Source organism: Peromyscus eremicus, chromosome 6 (assembly GCF_949786415.1).
Source record: "Peromyscus eremicus chromosome 6, PerEre_H2_v1, whole genome shotgun sequence".
In the NCBI taxonomy this organism is placed as follows: Eukaryota; Metazoa; Chordata; class Mammalia; order Rodentia; family Cricetidae; genus Peromyscus; species Peromyscus eremicus.
Genome location: NC_081421.1, coordinates 115,785,623 through 115,805,332, shown reverse-complemented (window position 1 = coordinate 115,805,332; position 19,710 = coordinate 115,785,623). Strand labels below are relative to the sequence as shown.

The window sequence follows — 19,710 nt, the reverse complement described above, 5'->3', positions numbered from 1 at the left end:
ATCTAAGATATTATGTGATAGTGAGTCTCAAACTTTTCCATAAAAATATTTTCAACAACAATGCAGAAATTTAAGTTCCCCCAAAGATTCAGTGGCCCATTTTAAAGCAATAGCATATAATTTGCAAAAAAAAAAAATCTCTTTGCTCTCTCATGGTATTTCATTATGCAAAATTTTTATTGTAATCCACAACATGTTTGTTTTCATATGAAAAATAAATTACTTACCATATAAATTTGTTAACTGTACTTATCACCAATCCTTAGCAAAACTCACACTCTTAGAGCATGTGCCATGCCAATCTGTGACTTGAGGGATTCCTGCCCAGTGCTCTCTGATTCTAAGTATATGCATATCTCAGTCCCAGGACAAAGTCACGGAGGAGTGCTGCTTCTTTGAAAACTACAGTGCTTAAATTTAAAGTATATATTGCCATAGAGTCTGTGAAAATCATTATTCATTATTCAAAATCATTCTGGACACATTATGTGCCAAGTAAGTCAGTCAGTCTGACACAAGATAAGTCTCTAATGTGAGATCAAGGGTTGGTCTTTGTCCTGAGAACACCTGCCTTGCAAGAATGCCTCAGTTTCAACTAGTAGTTTGATTCTCTTACAATGAGATGTTATGAGGAAGAGTATTACTCTGGAAACTTAAGAATGTGTTCGTGATATCTTAGCGGTACTTCAGGATGCTTCCTCCAGTTCTGCTGTATTGTAGTATTTATAGTGAATTACTTGGAAAGGAGTCAGATGGCTTGGAACAGCTATCCCTCAGTAAGCTCTCTGTTCCTGAACTGAGCATGCGTTCCTAAGACAGTCTGCTTGCTGTTGTGTGCCATTATTTCACACTTGGTCGCATTCTCCACTAATGACTCAGGTAGAATTCAAGCATCAATACACGTTCAGCTAAGCCACTGTTTGCCTTATTGTCCTATGCCTATCAGATTACAATTTCATTATCATGCAGAACATTAACTAAGCTTAATAATTAAGTACATTTAAATGATTCTGGAATCATCTCTCTGTTGCTCATGACTTCATAGAACTCACCAGGTGGGCTTTTCACTGAGTCCTCAGTGTTCAGCCTCCTCTGTTTTTGTGTTGAGCCCTAACTCATGACTGCACCTGGAGTCACTTATCTGTAAAAATACAAACACCCTTAAGTTTGTATTTTTATAAGAAACAATAAATTTCATGAAGGATATTAAATGTACTACTTAGAAATCTTCATGTAATATTCTTCATGGTCCTTTTCTGGTGACATATTTTTGCAATTTTTACTTTCCTGTCTGATTTGAATATTTTGCTCTATTCTTAAGATAATGACACTTCTGATCATCTCAAAAATGAAGCCTTTTGATTTACTTTTCTACTGTTGTCCATTTTCTATATAACGAGTCAGTATCAGGTTTTAACCTAAACTTTTTCTACTTTTTTTTTCTAATTTGGTAAGTTAATTTACTTGGTTACAAATGTATTTAATTAAGCATCTGTCTGAGCAATGCATTAGTCATATCTGCTAGAGTTCATAGATTCTGTTTTCACTGCTGATTTTCCAGAAACTATGTTTATGTATTTCCTATGTCTTTTTAAGGTTCCTGTTACAAGTTTTATATTTTACTTTGCTGCCTGGTGTTGTTACTAAAATCTGACCTGACAACAATATGACCAGAGAGCAGTGAAAATTGATTTTAGCCTGAATATTTTTTCAATCCCAATAATGTTTCATAAGCACCTGCAAAGGTATTTGTGGAGACTTTAATATGCCCCATTGGGTTAGACTTCACTGTTCACTTTCTGTATTCTCTATTTCTTTACCTTTATACAAGCAATCCATTAGAAATTTCTTAATTTGTTAGTTAGATCCATTTCTGTTTTTACTGTGTCTCCTGCACTGTGTAATTCCCTCTATGTTCTTTCCAATATTATCTCAGTCTATAAGGTTTTATTTCTATGACTTTTGAGCTCCATAAACCCACAACTCAAATCTATTTTAACTTCTTGCCAGCTCTTCATTTTCTCTGACTTTTTATGTTCCTGCTTCATCATCTCTCTTCACAGAGGTGATCTGGCTTGAGTTTTTCCTTTTTTTTTTTTTTAATAAGTGGTCAGAATGTCTAACTGTCTCATAGCAATATTTTTGTATTCATCATCTTTTTTGCTACATTGTGTGGCTGATATACTGTGTACCCCAATAAACTTATCTGGGGTCAGAGAACAGAACAACCACTATATTAAACATAGAGGTTGGGCAGCGGTAGCACATGTCTTTAATCCTAGCATTTAGGAGACAGAGATCATCCGGATCTCTTTGAGTTCAAGGCCACACTGGAAACAGCTAGGCATGGTGACACACGCCTTTAATTCCAGGACTTGAGATCTCATGTCTTGCTTGGGAAAGACACATGCCTTTAATCCCAGGAAGTGATGGCAGGAAGCAGAAAGGTAAATAAGGCGTGAGGACCAGGAACTAGTGGCTTTTCAGGCTTCTAAGCTTTTAGGCTTTTAGCAGCAGTTCAGCTGAGATCCATTCAGATGAGGACTCAGAAGCTTTCAATCTGAAGATTTGTGGAAACAGGATGCGGAGGAGTTGGTGAGGTGAGGTTAGCTGTGGCTTGTTCTGCTTCTCTGATCTTTCAAAATTCACCCCAATATTTGGCTCCTGGTTTGTTTTTTATTAATAAGACCATTTAAAATTTGTGTTACACGTTTGTTTGCATTTTTCTTTGGTATGTTTCTACTGACATTGCATCAAATCCTTTTACTTGCCTATTATTTCCCAGCCAAGCATATCCAGCACAGAGATGCTGTGAGAAGAGGACCACGCCTTCCAGCTCTCCAAACTCCCTCAGTGTGACCAGCATCTTCTTTCTAAAATTATCCCTTTATGTCCCCTGTCTGTGAACCATGCTGATCCAGGAGGACATGCACAGTCAGCTCTACCTATCCCATTCTCCTTGCTCTGGGCTCATTCCTACTTGTTCAGGCTTCAGAATGAACCCACAGCCTCGGGAAGCAGGTTTTTCCATTTTCTGAGCTCTCCATCATGTCGCCAATTATAGAATCTGCGCTTCTGTCTAGTCCTTTCCCCCAGCAGCATCTGCCCTGCTTAGACCCCCAGCACTTCCTATGTGCCAGAGTTAAATATTCAGTACTTCCTCTTGGAGGTTTTGTTTCTGCTCCTGCTTTCTTGGATATTACTGTTGAGTTGTATTGTCTCTATGTGCCATCTCCGTTTTTCTTCATATTTTAGCCCTTGTAGATTTCATATTTCCCCCCTAAACTGACAAGTTCCGAATTTACTTGTTCTTTATGTCTAGCTTGTTTCTGCTGTATGGCAAGCACAAACAGAAGTGGGAAGATAATGTATTAAAGTTTCATTTTACTTAGTCTATGCCGAGAGCCTAGAGCGACGGTTCAGCAATAAAGAATAATTGTTACTCTTGTGGAGGACCTGGGTTTGGTTCCCAGCAACCACATCGTGGCTTCCAACCATCAATAACTCCAGTTTCATGGAGCTGATGCCCTCTTCTAATCTCAGCAGGTGTCTGGTACCTGGTGCAGAGACATACATGCAGGCAAAACGTTTATATATGTAAAATAAAATAAGTCTAAAAGAAAATTAAAGTCTCTGCTCACTTCACAAATGATGAAGCCAGGAATCAGAAGCGATATAATGGAATCAAGGTCATACAACTAGTAAACAGTTGAACTGGAGGCATCAGTCTGACTTCAAGATCATCCCATGGCCTGATGGCTGCCATGTTCTTCATACATCACTTTTACAGACCTCACTAAGTAACAATGGCAGGATTACTTTTCCCCACTGAAATTGCATGGTGAGGAATACTCTCTAGTTAAACTGGCATCCATTCCTTGTGAAGTTGTTTCCTCTGAAATGAAACATTCCCTTCTGGAGGGACAAAGGGAGCTCTGAAGGCTCACAGGACTCACAAGACAGAGGAGGGGCCTTTCCACCCACGAATACTAAGAAGGAAGAGACTCTTCGGTGGGGGAGCTGTTTCAAAGCTACACAAGGGGCTCTGGGGACACAGCTGTTCTGAGTCATCACCCATGCTGGGGTGCGCTTTTTGGTGATGCACTGCCTGCATCCTCTATGCTCCTGTACGTTACCATGGAAACGCCTTTGCTCATTAAGGTAGACTTGGGTAGGGTTGTTTGTTTGTCTGTTATCCCGGAATATGAGGTGGACAGATATGAACTTCTCAGGCAGAGTCACACAGCATCCTGGTTTTAATCTGTCACAGACTAAACACATTTTGGGGCAGAAGTTGACAGAAAAGAGAACAGGGAACTCAAAGATAGAAGGCACGTATAAGAGAGATTGAGAAAAATAGTATTAAAGAGAAGAAGACAGGAAAGTAAAGAAGTATAGGAAGAGAGAGAGGGAGGGAGATATATATATATATATATATATATATATATATATATATATATATATATATATATAGAGAGAGAGAGAGAGAGAGAGAGAGAGAGAGAGGGGGGGGGAGACAGAGAGAGACTGTCATCTAGAACCCAAGCTCTTTAATCTTTTTTTATTTAAAAAAAAGTCTTTCCTTTTACATACCAACCCCTGTTCCACCTCCCTCCCCTTCTCCCACTCCCAGGGACACACATGGATTGCCCTAGGAAGGGGAAAGGGTTAAGATCTCCTGGGTAAACTGGAAGGAGGGAGTAGAGAGGAGGTGGGAACATGATGGCAGAGTTGGGAGAGAGACAGGGAGGGAGAGCAATGAAAGCTCTTTAGTCCTTAAGCCTGGCTTAGACATCACTAAATTATAATTTGGAGTTAGATTTAGATATTTGGTACTAATATATATGCAACAATAGGTAAGTTGTCTGTAATGAGTTAGTTTCATGAGTAGCCCTAACCACAAAATCAAATCAGATCATTAATTCATATCAGTGAAGAAATTAGTTACCATTTGAAAAACAATAGATTATCGACAAGGCACGAGAGTGGCCTTATTTCTTAAAGAACATGATGACATGTACTAAATTCTTCCTATGTACCTAGTACTTCTCTAAGAACATTTTCATAATTCTCATCATTGTCGCAATTCTCACAACCCTTTAAGCAGATCCTATGGTCACTCCTATCTTACACTTAGGAAAAGTTGGAGTTAAATTCTATTTCCAAGGACACTCGATGCGGGAGTGCAGAGGCGTCCATTGGATACAATCTCCAAGAGTCGATCCCTTACCTCAGTGACTTTTAGTAACTTATCTCACTTTACCTAAAAACAGAATGGACTGTACCCCCTCCTCTATCTGCTTCTTAAATGTAGAATAAATGGTGCTGTCACCAAGACAACAGCCGTGCCCTCTTTTCTGTAAACAGCAGGCCCAATGGCGTCATTCAAACCATAGCTGCAGCGACCACATATTCTGACTCACAGACCTCGTTTCTGGCTTTGCATCTCCAACTCTCTGCTGAATTTATCTAGGAGAAATTACATGTCCCCAAAGCAGTTCTAACTCAACATATTTCCCCAAACTTCAGTTTTCATACTTTAGAGGCCCACAACCACATAGGCAGCCAACCTGATCTTTCTATAGCATATGTGAGATTATGACCCACCTCTGGTTCAAACCCTGCAATGGCTTTGTGTGATGCACAAGATCTGTGTCATGGGTTCCTGTCTCACTGCGCTTGCCTCACTTCCTGTTGTTTCGTCCCACCTTATTCTATTCCAGACAAACGCATCTTCTCTTAGTCTTTAAGCTTACTGAGCTCACTTTGAACTCCCGACACTTGTGCTTAGTGGGCTTTCAGATTCTAAACTCTTCATCCCTGGACTAAGTTTAATCAGCTGCTTTTGCAATGATAAAAATTCATGGTGAATTTAATAGATTTCTGTAAGTTTTGTGGCTTTTTCTAGGGTTTTGAAGCTGGCTGTGGTCTTGGGGAATCTTTGAACTTGAACTTGGTGTCATAACTAAGGGAGGTCCTGGGAGCAATGCCCTCTCTCACATACTCACCTTTTGTCCACGGTACAGCTGCTTGTGCCACACCATCCTCCACTCTGGGTATTTTACTCTTTCTAAACTTTTTCATCACCGAATCTTGTCAGTTTTTAAAATCCCATGCAAAGTCCCACTGAGAGTATCTACCCACACTAGGATTTACCCCCCAACAGGACTTAGCTCAAGTGTCACATTATTTTGTTTTGTTTTGTTTTTTATTATGAAGGCGGGATCTTATTATTCTTTCTAGCCTGGCCTCAAATCCCTGGCTTTGAGAGATTCTCCTGACCCAGGCACCCAAGCCTATGACAATCACTACAGGCACCATGTGCCATCCTGTTGGACTATCCCTTCTTCCAAAGAGGAAAAAGAAAATGTGAGGGAAATGGAATAGAGTCTAGGGATGGATGATGGGGGGGGGGGGAGTCTAGTCTCAGATGATAACACTATGACTTATACCCCAGTCTCTGTAAATACAGTAATTGTAATTGATGCATGGGGTGTACACTCCATTCCTTAAAAATCCAGATGTGGTAGCACAAGAATCTACATTTGTTTTTCAGATGCAGACCTGTCAACGTCCCATCCCAAGTTGGAGAAACAAGGGCCATATATGATTATCCCTGAAAGCTTAGAGATGTTTTATATTTCTTAGCAATTGTAATTTAAGTGATTTTTTTAAAAAAAGCTATCAAGTTTTAGAGCCTAACAAGTTGTAGAGTTAACTCTTACTATTAAAATCTAAATGGATATATATTAATTCTAACAACTTCTCAATATTTTAACTTTTTATACATCTTGGCCAGCCACGTCTTACTACTCTATTCTTTCTGATGCTGCACTGATGCCAAATTTTTAAAAAATTGAAGTGATTTTCCCACATCCATTCCTACATTGTCAGCATTAATTGGACTCAGAGCAATTAATAATAATAAAATTTTAAAAGAATACTTGAAGTTGGGAAGTATATGGGTTGATGGGTCCTGGAAAGAGTTTGAAGAAGGTACTGGGTGAGTGGTTAAGATCAAAATATATCACATGCATATATGACATTTAAAATAAATAAATAAAAACAATCTTTAAAAAGTTATCATTTAAAAGGAAACCACCAGGTTTATAAGAAAGATTACACAATGCTCACCATACTTTTCTTTTCCTTGCCAATTTGTATAAAACGACCAGATTAACTAGACAGTCTCCCTATATTCCTTTTGTAAGGTTTGTTTTAGTCACTTCCAAACAGTGCCAAAATCGTGACTCACATATAAGCTTCCTGGCTCCAGGTCACCGAGTTAAGGAACTAAAGGAAATGATTTACGATCAGTTGCTTTTACTTTTTCAAATCCCTGAGGATATGGGAAGAGAAGTGGGTCTAGACTGTGGTCTTCCGTTCTAGGAAAATGTATTGCACGGTCATCACCTAAACACCCTGCACATGTTATCTCATTTCATTCGCTCTAAACCACGTGCATTGTGACTCTTATCTCCATTTTGATCTGCTGGAAATGAGGCTCACGGTATTTCAGGAATCCATCCAAGGTCACATAACTACTTAGCAGTATAATCTGACATAGACCTGGGCTATGGTTCCAGAACACCTGGGTCTGAAAACACCTTTGGCACAGTGGGTAGGTTAAAAGCAACTATTGTTTCTTTAAAGTTTTCTTAATGTAAGTAACACATTCATTCTGTATAAACTGATCAACGCAAACTTGTTTATAAAGTGAGAAATGAAGCTTTAAGCTGCATATCAAAATTGTTGATGAAGTGCCTGGAGTAAGGCAGTGGAGTTGCTATAGCTAGAATGAACAGCCTCTGTGTGACACTGCATGAAGGTACACAGGAGACACTCTTCTTCTGCCTGAGGGAGTGTCTACATGTGTTTTCACACTTGTGGTCCTGAACCAGAGATACGATGCCTTTGGAGAGTTAGTTACACAGTCAGTCCAGTGTGACCCACTGTGGAGTGGCACCACATCCCGCTGCCACATCTCACCGGCAGCCAGTGACAGAAGAAGAAAGGGGCGCTGCAGCAGGCAGAGAGCCACCCATCCAAGCAGATCCCCAGAAAGCTTCATCTTCTGTAAGTCACCTTGGCTTGAAACAGACTCCCTTCTCCACTGACACCCAACAACGGACTAGAAGGCAACCAGAGAATTTCTATCCATTATGATGTTAGTTAAGGTGACTTGTCTTAGCTGTGTTAAAATTTAAGAAATAACTGAAATTGTGGAAAGTCACAGATTTCTTTTTTCATTCAATCTTCAAGATCTTTCTGAGGAAAAGAAGAAAGTATGGTTCAAGTCTACAGAAGTGGGTGAATAGAAGAGATAGCAGCAGGCAAATGATGTTAAGAGACTTTCTTTTTTCTTAATGCATGGAGGAGCTGAAAGAGTGAACTCCAAGGCTTGCAGAGGCAGACAACCACAGGCAACAGGTCAGCTCAGGGAAAAGTCCTGAAAGGCTCAGGAATCGGGGGGACTAGTTCACTGGATTCTTGGGATTTCAAATTGGGGTGTTGGGATAGTGGGAAGTAGCTAAGCATTTGTGTAAGAAACTCTGAGACCACAATAGGAAAGCAGAGATTGATGAAGTTGAAATCTGACCCCATCAAAGCAGAAGATGTGGAAGCACCATACTCAGAATAAGGGAATCCCGAGAGATCTACATGACACATTAGAAAACAATCCCTTCGTCCCAGACTCTTTTTCACGGAACTTCAACAGTGGTAACCACCATGATCTTATTACACATGTAAAATTGAGGGAGGGGTCCTCTCTAAAGACATTTCATGGGTCCAGACAACTGGGTTGCAACCAGGCAGTTGGCCAGGCCTGTCCTTCAACATCCTCACGTGAAGCATCTCAGTTGTCAGGCCTACATGAAAATAAGTCCCAAATGTGTTTTTACTGTCTTATTTTTAAATGATAACAGAGACAACTGCAGATTCTCAAAGAATATCTGCAATATAAAAATCAGATCAAAACAAAGAAAACTTGGAAAAAAAAACAGCACAAGAAGAAAAGCTCAAAATGTTATTCTCGCCTTTAGCGAGGTTAGAGCAGGATGTGCACCCAGGAAACACGACCAAGATGCTGCTTCCTATAAGGAAGGAGAAAAAGAATCAGAGTGAGCAGGGGCAACATGCAGATAAATAGAAATAAAAGTGTTCGGAAGAGTAACTCAGGAAAGGCTCTTACCTCACCCCAAACAAAGATGGAAAAGAGGATCTTAAAGTAAGAAAATAAATAGTTCAATTGTGGAGATTCAAGTATGCAACAGAAACTGCAGAACAAAAGGAGTTCATTAGAAACACAGACATAATGAAGGGAAATTTCTAGAAAGTGAATGGTGCTTCCACATCGAAAAGGCCCACTGTATACCCAACAGGGTGGAGAGACTCATATCATGACACATTATTATAAACTTAAAAACATCAAGAACAAGTGAATATAAAGACCTCGAGAAGACAAAGAACAGGTCCTAAGTGAACTACCAAGAATTACTCTACTAGTTTTAACAAGAGCTCCACAAGTCAAGAGACAAAAACCACAAAAGCCTTTCAATTTCAGAGAAGAGAAAACAGAAAAAGGTTCTCTACTCACCCACATTGACTCCCCTTCCCTGTGAGGGTTAGACAGATAGCTTCTCAGTAATGCAATGCTTCCCAAGCTGCCCCAGCTTAGCGTGTGTGCTGAGGATGCAGCTGCACCATGCACATCCCACACACAGGGAAATGGACCAAAAGAAGTGAGTTCCAAGAGAATAGATCTAACACGGATGAGAGACGCCAACAGCAGAGGCAGTGTAGAGAACTAAGCAGTCGACAGTTGAGCAAAACTGTAGCTTCTGGAAGGTTTCCTCCACGAAAATAAGGCAAAACCAAACTTTAAAAATGTTCAAGAACTATGATACGTTTGGGGAGAAAGTTTTTTCAAAGATGTCTTAGAATTTCTTGTAGCATATGAATAAATAACTTAAAATGTCATAGAATGCACATAAAAGCAATGGGAATAAACAGTGAGTAATCTTGAGGCATTGTTGACAAAAAAAAAGTACATGGACATAATAAGGTAAGTTATGAGAGCCAAGAAGTTATGGATTTATATTGAGGTGATAGGAGGGGAAGAATTAGCATAATATAAAACATTAACTCTTCATCATCAATAATAGGAAGTCAATAAAATATTTAAGCATATTATTAAGAAAACAAAGATTAAATCAAAAAGGCGTCAGAGAGTCTCAGAGTAGATAAAGGCAAAAGATTTGATTTCTCAGTGCAACTTACCTTTAAACCATATGCGGGAATTACTCTGATACTTGTTTTTAAGTTTTAAAATGTCTCACAAGTACAGACATACTTCTGAGATTCTCACTGAATCTCCAGCTCAAATTGAGATTTGACCACATTAAAGTTGCAAGTCGTGATTGTGCTCACTATAATAACATGATTTTTGTTATTTTTCCCTTTTTGTAACATTTATTTGTCCCTGCATGTGCATGCCACATGCATGTGGGTGGCCCTTGGAGGCCAGAAAAGGGTCAAGTCCTCTGGAACTAGAAGAGTTCCAGGCAGCTGTGAGCAAAAAGTGAGTGCTGGGAACAGAACTCGGGTCCCCTGCAAGTCCAGCAAGCACTCTTAACCACTGAGCCATGGCTGCAGCCCCTACTGACCACCACTTTGATTTGTTAGCGAGAAGAGCGTCCTTTCCTTTGCACATCTTCTTTTTGCAAACAAATACCTCATTTGTAATCTCTTTACTTTTCATTCTCTCATATTGTTATCTGGTGCATGGACTTGGGTCACCAGGGCCTCCCTGAGTTTATCTCTAAGTTGAAAAGCTGACTGTACCAGAGTCTGGACAGCTGCATAGAGCTATACAAATGGAGAGGAAAACAGGGTCCACACTGCTGAGGTCTTCTTAAGTCCAGCACACTTCCTGGATTTTCTCTTTGAAAAATTTTTTGAACCTCTGACAAAGCCACTTTTATTTTCACTTGGAAGCCGGAGATATTTTTGTATTTATACTTCAGTCATTGGATAGTAGGATATTTATTGGGAAACAGACACTTTAAAATGTTGTTTAATAAATGAATAAAGTAGGATATACAAAGTTTTCTGAGTGCAACAAGCTAGCAGACCAAAGCAAAACACTATTCTCTAGACCACCCCACAGGAATTAAGTAATGTTCAGAGCCCACTAATATGCAAATTTTGCTTCTGAATGATGCAAATCCAAAAGGAACATTTATTACATGCGTGTGTTGTTTCAAGAAGGGCAAAGGTTATTCAGTTACAGTCTGCCACCCCCAGGAACTCCCACTTGAAATGAAGTCACAAGCAAAGCCTTTCCACTGTACAAAACTTCCCTTTTATAGAGACTTTGCTTAAAAATGTAAGCAATTTCACAGATGGAAGAGCTGAGTAATTTCTTAAAGGTCATATTTACCCCCCCAAATTGATGTTTTTTGGTACCCTTGTGCCCTCCTGACCTGGCTATAAGCTCCTATTATGGTCTAATGTTGAATTTCAGGTTATGATGACTTAGCAGGAATGTGCCTTGGCTGCAGCAAGCAAGCAGAAATATTGTTTGATTGTTTTGAGACAGGGTCACATGTAGCCCAGGCTGGTTGCTGACTTGCTAGGTAGCCAAGGGTGACTGTCCCTGATGGCAAATCCTGACTGTCATCTAGATGGGATTTAGAATCTCCATGGAAATAAATTTCTGACTATATCTGTCAGCAAGTTTCTAGACTGAGTAAATGAGGTAGGAAAATCCACCCTAAATCCACCGCTCCATGGGCTGGGGTCCTGGACTGAACAGAAAGGAGAACGCGAACTGAGCATGTGCACACAGATGCAATGGAGGCCGCCACCTCAAGCTCCTGCCTCTGTGCTTCCCTGGCGGTGATGGACAGTGTTTCACATCGTGAGACCAATAAACACGCCCTTCCTCAAGCAGCTTTGGACGTGAAATTTTTTACAGTAATTAGAAAATAACTCCCATACTTATCTGGAACGCCATATCTTTCTGTCTCTTTTTCCCACGTGCCAAGACTGCAGGTTTATGGTACCAAACTCAGCTCATACGTATTCTTAAAGAACAAGTAACAAAATAACCCCCCTTACCTTGTCCCTGCGCATGAACAGTAATCCACGCCACACATAGTACAATAAAACGAAGAAGCAGTTTCCTAAGTGGGGAAGAAACACCAGTAAGACATTGACAATGAGGAAGTCTCACAGCTCCTAACTCAGGAGTCTGTAGTGCCGTCTGAGAACTGACATCTCTAAAGAGTTTCCTCATCAAGCTAATGCTGCCGAGTAGAGGACCATCCGAAGTTCTCTGCTTTAGAACAAGTGATGTTCAAGAGCTGGTTCACACCGTGTAGATGGCATTCAACTGCATGCTAGAATCATTTTAGAGTTTAATAGATTGCTAATACTTGGTCACTTCTCTCTCCTCTCACAAAGATTCTGGTTTTTGGATGTCCATGGTATATAAGTGTGTGTGTGTGTGTGTGTGTGTGTGTGTGTGTGTGTGTGTGTGTGTGCATGCGTGCGTGTGTGCATGTGTGCGTGTGTGTATGTGTGTATTAGAAGCCAGAGGTGGACACACAGTGTTTTAGTCTTAGTCAGTTATTCTCCACCTTACTTTTGAGACAGGGTCTCTCATTGCCTTTGAGTTCACCACTTTGGCTAAACTGACAGACCAGTAAACCCCGGATCCTTCTGTCTCTGCCTCCCCAGCACTAAGATGACTGCCCTACACTACTGCACCTAGCTCTTCCTTAAGTGGATGCTAGGGTTGAAACATTCCACAGACCGAGTTACCTCCCTAGCCCTGTATTTTCAAGTATTTACCAGGTGGTCCTAATGTGCAAAACAGGGTTGAGGACTATTGTGTAAGATTAATTTCTGCACATGACAGAAGTCAGCATTCTCAGACATTTAATAAAACTGAGCAAGTTTAAAAACTCAAAATTGTAGTAACTAAAATTTAATAAAGATTCAAAAATGACAACCTGCAGTATCTGGGGACGTCTAATAAAGCATGAAAGGGTCTGGGTTCAGCCTGCTAGCTTCACCTTTAGTTATTCATTTTGGCATCAGCCACAATCAAACCATAACCAACCAGACTAGCCAGGTGAAGGCCTAAATTTAGTTGGAAAATTGACATCCAAAGATCATCATTAGAACATCTGAGGAACCAGTTCTTTTCCCAAGTCTTCCCTAGATTCAGCTTAAGGAGCTATTCGACATCCTGTTTGTTATGAAAGTCCAGGTTCCTTTGGGAGAACTCCAGCAATCTCTTCAGGGTACTCATGAGATCCTGAGGATTTATGGGACGTGTCTTCGGGTGGGCTACCACCATCTCTTCCTACATAGATGACATTTACGATAGCAGGAAAGACTCGTGAACTTCCGTGGATAGCAGACTTTTTGATGAGTTGGTGGCCTCTTAACCAGCAGAGGGGTGTGAAGTAATGTGAGAAACACACGTGTAACACACATCTAGCATTTCAACAGCTTCTCTCACCCTTGGTTTTTATGCCAAAAACATCTTCATTCTAACAGCTTTATAGATTCTGTGTTTCACTAATGGCTAAGATCCAGAAATAGTAAAAAAAAAAAAAAAAAAAAAAAAATTCTATTTTTCTCAAAATAACTGAGAGAAAATTTTCATCCAAGCAATGGGAAGAAAATTGGGTGATTCCAGGGGAAAGGCACGGCCAGTGATTTGCCCACAGTGAAACCTCTCTGACTGTCAACTGAACCCAAGACGAAGACTCACAACGCATGTAATTCTAGGCGCTTGAGCAACTCCCAAATGCAGGTGAGTAATGCTTAAAGATACCAGGCAGTCAAAGAACCTGGAGTCCAGTCAGTAAAAAGGAAGAAAAATATACCCAGTCAGTGGCACTAAGGCAGTGGTTAAATTGGCCAATGCTAATGCTGAAGATTTTTGAATGAATGAATCCATCTTCAGCTAATAAGACCGACAGATGGTCCTTCCTTCCTAGTAAACTTCTGCTGGACTTATATCTGCACCCTGACTCCAAGACCAAGGAAGCCAATGTTCCTACCCTCCATTTGTCCAGAAGTTGGGTGCTGTTACCCTCCATTTGTCCAGCTAGGAAAGTCCAAAGGCCCCTCATCCTCATTTGTCTCTCTCTGTATCTCAAGTTCAGCTACTTCTTCCTGGAAATGATGCTCAAACTAGCTATTTCTCTCAAGCCTTCAGATACATTGACTGCCCCATGTCACATCTGAACATTTTGATGGACTGTGTACACAAGATCCTATCCTCTTTCTGCTTTGGGCTCTGCCTAGGTTTCCTTTAGTTGAACCTTTCTTCTGCTTAGAATCATCCAGCCTCTCCCGCCACCCACCTCTCCCTCCCTCCGCCTCTCTTTCCCCTTGTTCCTGCCCCCCCCACCTCCTCAGGATTTCCAGATATCCTTCCTGAATACACTCTTTTCTCATTCCTGTTTCCTTTGCTCCTCTCTTGAACCCTGCACACTGTTAGGGGAGCAATTGTGTCTCTTTTCAACCATTCTATTTCTACCACCTGGGACCAGGGTGGACTCTCCACAGCCAATGTTCAGTAAATATTTGTTGAAGAAATGAATAAATGATAAGTAAATGAATGGCAGAATAATGTCAAGCTTTTGTAGAATAAAAATAAAATGGTTCTTATTTCATCTCTCACCACCCAGGGTTATAAATTCTAATATCAGATCTAGATGCAAGACACGGCTCACAAAGAAGCTAGCATTGCTCCTCTAGGTCTTTTAATAAAACCGTTCTTCCCGGTACACTCATTTAAGGCAAGTCCAAGCCCCTCTTCCCTGCACCAAGGCTGCACAAAGTGTCACACCATAGGCACTAGGCTCCAAAAAGCCAGCTCATACACCAGGGCTGGGTCCCATTCCCACTGCCTGGGAGCCCCCTAAACAGTTCAAGCTAAACAACTGTCTTGCTTATCCAGAGGGTCTAGTCCAGTACCATGGGGGCTCCTCAGCTATTGGTCCACAGTTCATGTGTCTCCACTAGTTTGGCTAGTTGTCTCTGTACTTTTTCCAATCATGGTCTCAATAGGCTCTGCTGACTCCCCATGGGAGACCTTGCCTTGGAGGAGGTGGGAATGGGGGGGTGGGTTGGGGGGAGGATTGGGAGGTGGGAGGAGGGAGGACAGGGGAATCTGTGGTTGGTATGTAAAATGAATAGAAAATCTCTTAATTAAAAAAAAAGAAAAAGAAATAAAAAAAATTAAACTGTTCTGCGACTTCACAGAGTACCAAACAGAATGTCTAAACAACACCCAGAATTGCTTTCCACACACTGTAGTTCCTCTCCCTAAGATATCCACTTATTTTAAACATTTATTTGAACACTCAAATAGCTAAGCAACTTAAAAAAGTGTTTTATATCAGCTAGGAAGAATATTACAAACCTTTTAATTACCATAAAAACCATCGCTGGAGACTTTCGGATAACTTGAGTTTTGTTTGTTGGTTTGTCTGTTGTCTTTGAGACAGAATCTCTCCTATACCAGCTGGCCTGGATACTGTGTAGCGAAAGTGACCTGAAACCTTGATCCTTCTGCTTCTACCTCCAGACTACCAGGAAGTACAGGCTTGTGCCCCAACATCCACAGTAGGCTTATGCAGTGGGGGATATGAGCCCTGGACTTCATGCTTGCTGGATAAGGGGTTCAACAACTAAGCTCCTCCTAGCCCCCGACATACAGGGTTGATGCATCTAACACCTTTCAGGTTTTAGGTTTATTGCCTTAATTCCACAAAATCACACAAAAAAATCTATTTTAAAGAGCAACCCTGGGAAAGGAAATGTCTGTATGGATCCAAATTTAAAATTATCAGTATTTTGGGGTGACTAACTGGAACTGCCAGAATATCACCACGACAAGATGGTAGTAAGTGGAAATCTCAGGCATCTCAGTAGGGTCTCTAAAGTCTACTTCAGTGGCCTGACAGAATGATCATCAACTAATCAAAGTTTTTTCTAAAGCCCCTCCCCCTTTCCCAAGTGCTGATGACGTGTTTTCAAATTACAGAACTCTAAATTCTTTGACTATTTTTTTTCTAGAAACAGGTTCTCCATGCAGTTCTAATCACCTTTGCTCCATTGCTTTGCATGTGTGTGGTTGGAGCTGTAAGGACCTGAAATCTGGTTAACGATGAGTTACCCTTAATTGTCCGCGGCCCATCCCCACTGGCTCCTGTAATGGAACAAGTTTGGCATCACAAGATCTGTGGGCAGGGAGGCTCCTGGTCCCTGGCTTGAAGATCCCCTCAGAGATCAATGAAAACCATCAACTTCATCCAGGACTGCTACCCACTCCAGCACCTCTCCATAAGTGTTCACTGCCCCTGCCCACCCAATCCACCAGGTATCATTTTCATCAGAAGTTCCACCAGTGTGTGTGTAATCCTATTTCATTTCCCTGCCCGCCAATCATCTGGACCCAGTACGAACGCCAAGCTTCCCAAGAATGTATGCAGGGTCCTTCTTGGGCCCCTCTAGAAGGGCCTTGGAAAGCATACGAGACAGGGGCCAGCGGCAGGCCCCTGTGAATCCCCCATGAAGTATTAGTCAGCTACTTGGGCTGGGTGCAGTGGCTCAGGGAAAACCTTGGAGGTGGGAGTTGGCAAGAAGAGAGGACCCTGTGGTCTGAGCAGAACTTGGGGACCTTCCAAAATGCTTGAGCCTGCAGGGGATCATGCCCCCCCACCCCCACAGCACACCTGCAGAAATCAACCTGAAAGATGCACTCATTTCTGTAAGATCTGATACATCTGAGCCCCATCCTGCCTGGCTTTCTTGGAAGATCCATCATTCAGTGGGACACTTATCAAGAAAAGCCAGATCAAAGGCCTGGATCTAAGCAAGCCTCTCTGGGAAGGCCACAGGGAGTGCTTCTAGCATCTGAGGACTACTGGGCTCCCAGCATGGTGAGGCACACAGTCACTATTGTGTCCTAAGAGTATATATTGGTTTTATTGTGTCTCCTAGAAAAGGGGGTGTGCCTGGAGGTGCAAATTGCTCTGCAGCAGGGAGCATTCACACAGGAAGCTTGCAGAGGTCAGAGCAGAGAGCACACTGGAGATCCTGCACAGGACTAGGAGGCACATGTGCGCACAAACACTGCCACAAGGCAGGCTTTCTCCACTCCCGCCTCCACCAGCACTCAGCTGACTTGGACAGCTTGGGCTCTGCCCTCCTACCACCTACAACTCAGCAGCTTTCCTCACTGTATCTTAGGGGGCCAGATGAAAATTTGTGTAACCTACCACCCTCTAATAGGGGCACCCAGACAGGCAGCCAAGGCTGAGAGTCATCCTCCTCATGTTTTCCCCAGTGTAGGGATAGAGGCAGGCATGGTGTCCAAAGAGAAGGTGGGCCAGCCTGAGCTCTACCAGGGAAGGTAGATTCGCTTTCACGCCCTACCCTTCCCCTCTCCCAACTCTATCCTGGCTGCAAGCATCACTTCTCCACTGACAGACCATATGTCAGGGCTCAGCCTCAACTCCAGATGCTAGAGTTATGTCTGTTTGCCTTCTTTTAAAAAAAAGTGATTGTCCCAGACCCTGAGCAGGAAGAACCCTGCTTTCTAGGCTCTGTAATCATCCCTTCTCGCCACCTGGCAACCTAGTCCCAAACCTGTGCTTGCAGAATCCAGAGGATTGCTCGAGTCCTAGCAATCGCCCAGGCTGGGCGCCCTGAGACAGCTGGAATAGGACTTCAGCCAGGGCTGAAACAGGAGAAGGGGAGGAGGGTGCCAGGGTAGTTGGAGTTGGAGACCAGGCGAGTGTCAGAGCGCTCTGGAACTGTTTGGGGCAGTGGCCGAGGGGATGTTGGGACTCAAGCCAGCAAGCTTTTCCTCCCTAGCCACAGGATCGCTTTAGCATAAACTGAGACTCGCTGGCAGAAGTTTGCTTCCTTTCAAACACGGTATTTTACAAGTCAAGAGGAGGTTGCCACGGCAGCTCTCGCCTGCTCCCAGCGCCACAAAGTATCAAGGAGCAGGACCACAGATCTCCAACTCCGTGGTGTATACAGGGGGTGGAGAGAGGGGGTTGGTCTAAAGCCCCTTCCTTCCCCCCTCCGGCGGCGGGTGGGCTACTTACGTTTTTGTGGCGGGGGAGACCTTTCCATGCCTTGTCCTGTAGGCTCCAAAATGCATTTGTATGCATTTGTCCCTGCAGCAAAGCACTAACGGAAAACAGAAGCCAGCTCCGAACTGCTAAAGGTGCAGGTACTGTCCATGAAAAGGGGGAAAGTCACATGAGAACCATGCTCCAACCCGCAAAATGGGGTGGGGTGGGGTGGGGTAGGAGGATGAAGCGGTGTAGGGGTAGGAAGCAGCACTCAGGGGGGAAGAGAGCTAGGATGCTCCGTGCTCAGCTGTAGCTGGGGTCGCGCTCCCCGGGGGAGGGGGGGGGACCAGAGGTGAGCGAGACTTCACCCTGAGGCAGCGGGGGCAGCAGGGACAGCCAGAGCTGGGTTGGGAGCGCAGCCCCGAGTTCACTTGCGGTTCAAAGGAGACTCAGTGACTCCAGTGGAGCGCTCTGCTTTGGGCCTGGGAGGAGAAAGGCGGGGTAGAGGGTGGGGGTGGGAAGAAGGAGATGAAGGGAGGAAGTCCCCAGGAGCAGCCTGCGCCCAAACATTTGTCAAACAAGCACACACACCCACTTGGGAAATCAAGCTGGTGCAAGGGGACCGGTGGCAACAGCAGGCTCGCTCTGAGTTGACTGCCGGCTGCCTTGCCGGGAAGAAGAGGAGACTAGTAAATCCGGCTGGTGTTGAATTTCACCGCGCACTGACTTGCAATGACATCACTAAACACGGAGCACACCTCCCCCTCTGCCCCCACAACCTTCCCCCACCCCAGCGTAGGCCGGCTGGCTGCCCTGGTCCGCCAACCTAACAGGGTCAGGCTGGGCCAACTGCACCCCGGGCACTCTAGTCACCTCCCAGCCACCTCCAAGATGAGCGCACTTCCTAGTTGTAGGTGACTTAGGGTCATTCCTTCATCTCTGTCCATGTACCAGTCTGGTTTGCATTTTATGTCAGTCTCTTGCATGACTTTCCATCCCCAGACCTTTTCTTTATTCTCTTTATCCATACCTAGGATCCTCCTGAATTCAGCTAGTCCTTAGTCCTCTCCCACCTCAGCTTGCTTTCTCTGTAACTAGCTTGCAGTCCCCTAGTCTAGTAAAGTAGACTCACCCCTGCTGCTGACCGTCTCTTGACTCCCTTTACTGCCCACCCCCTTTACTATTTCTATTGACTTTCTCTCCAGTAACTCACCTTTCCACCTAGGCCCTGACCTTGACTCAGTTACAAGTCTAGATTCGTACTGTGTAGTCACGCAAGGGCATGCTGTCACACAGCCTTACAACGTACACCTCCAATTTCCGTGACAGTTTTTAAACACAAGTTCCTACCTTTTCATCATCCTTTCATACTGAAAAGTCCATCTTATAAAATTGCCAGTAGTAAAAACACTCAATATTCTCATATTGTTTTTCTCATTGCTAAGTTTGTAAATTGGGCAAGAACTGACATTCTGTTCTTTGGCTGACTGCCATGCTTTCAACACCTACAACTATGTGACCTGTCTATTGAGTGAATGACTGCTGTGTGTGACACCATTTCTCCACATCTTTCTACTGTACTCTCTGCATC

General features: G+C 42.9%; 1 protein-coding gene across 1 annotated transcript in view; it reads right to left on the bottom strand.

Annotated features, from left to right (window-relative positions):
* The window catches only part of Col24a1 (collagen type XXIV alpha 1 chain), a 293,451-nt gene extending 275,246 nt beyond the window's left edge, over window positions 1–18,205 (bottom strand). Inside the window, exons 1-2 of the mRNA XM_059266384.1 lie at window positions 18,150–18,205; window positions 12,124–12,188 (exon numbers count right to left, since the gene is read on the bottom strand). Of these exons, the coding sequence (XP_059122367.1) occupies window positions 12,124–12,188; window positions 18,150–18,205 (121 nt within the window). The remainder of the gene's footprint in view (window positions 1–12,123; window positions 12,189–18,149) is intronic.
* Window positions 18,206–19,710: the final 1,505 nt, after the last annotated feature.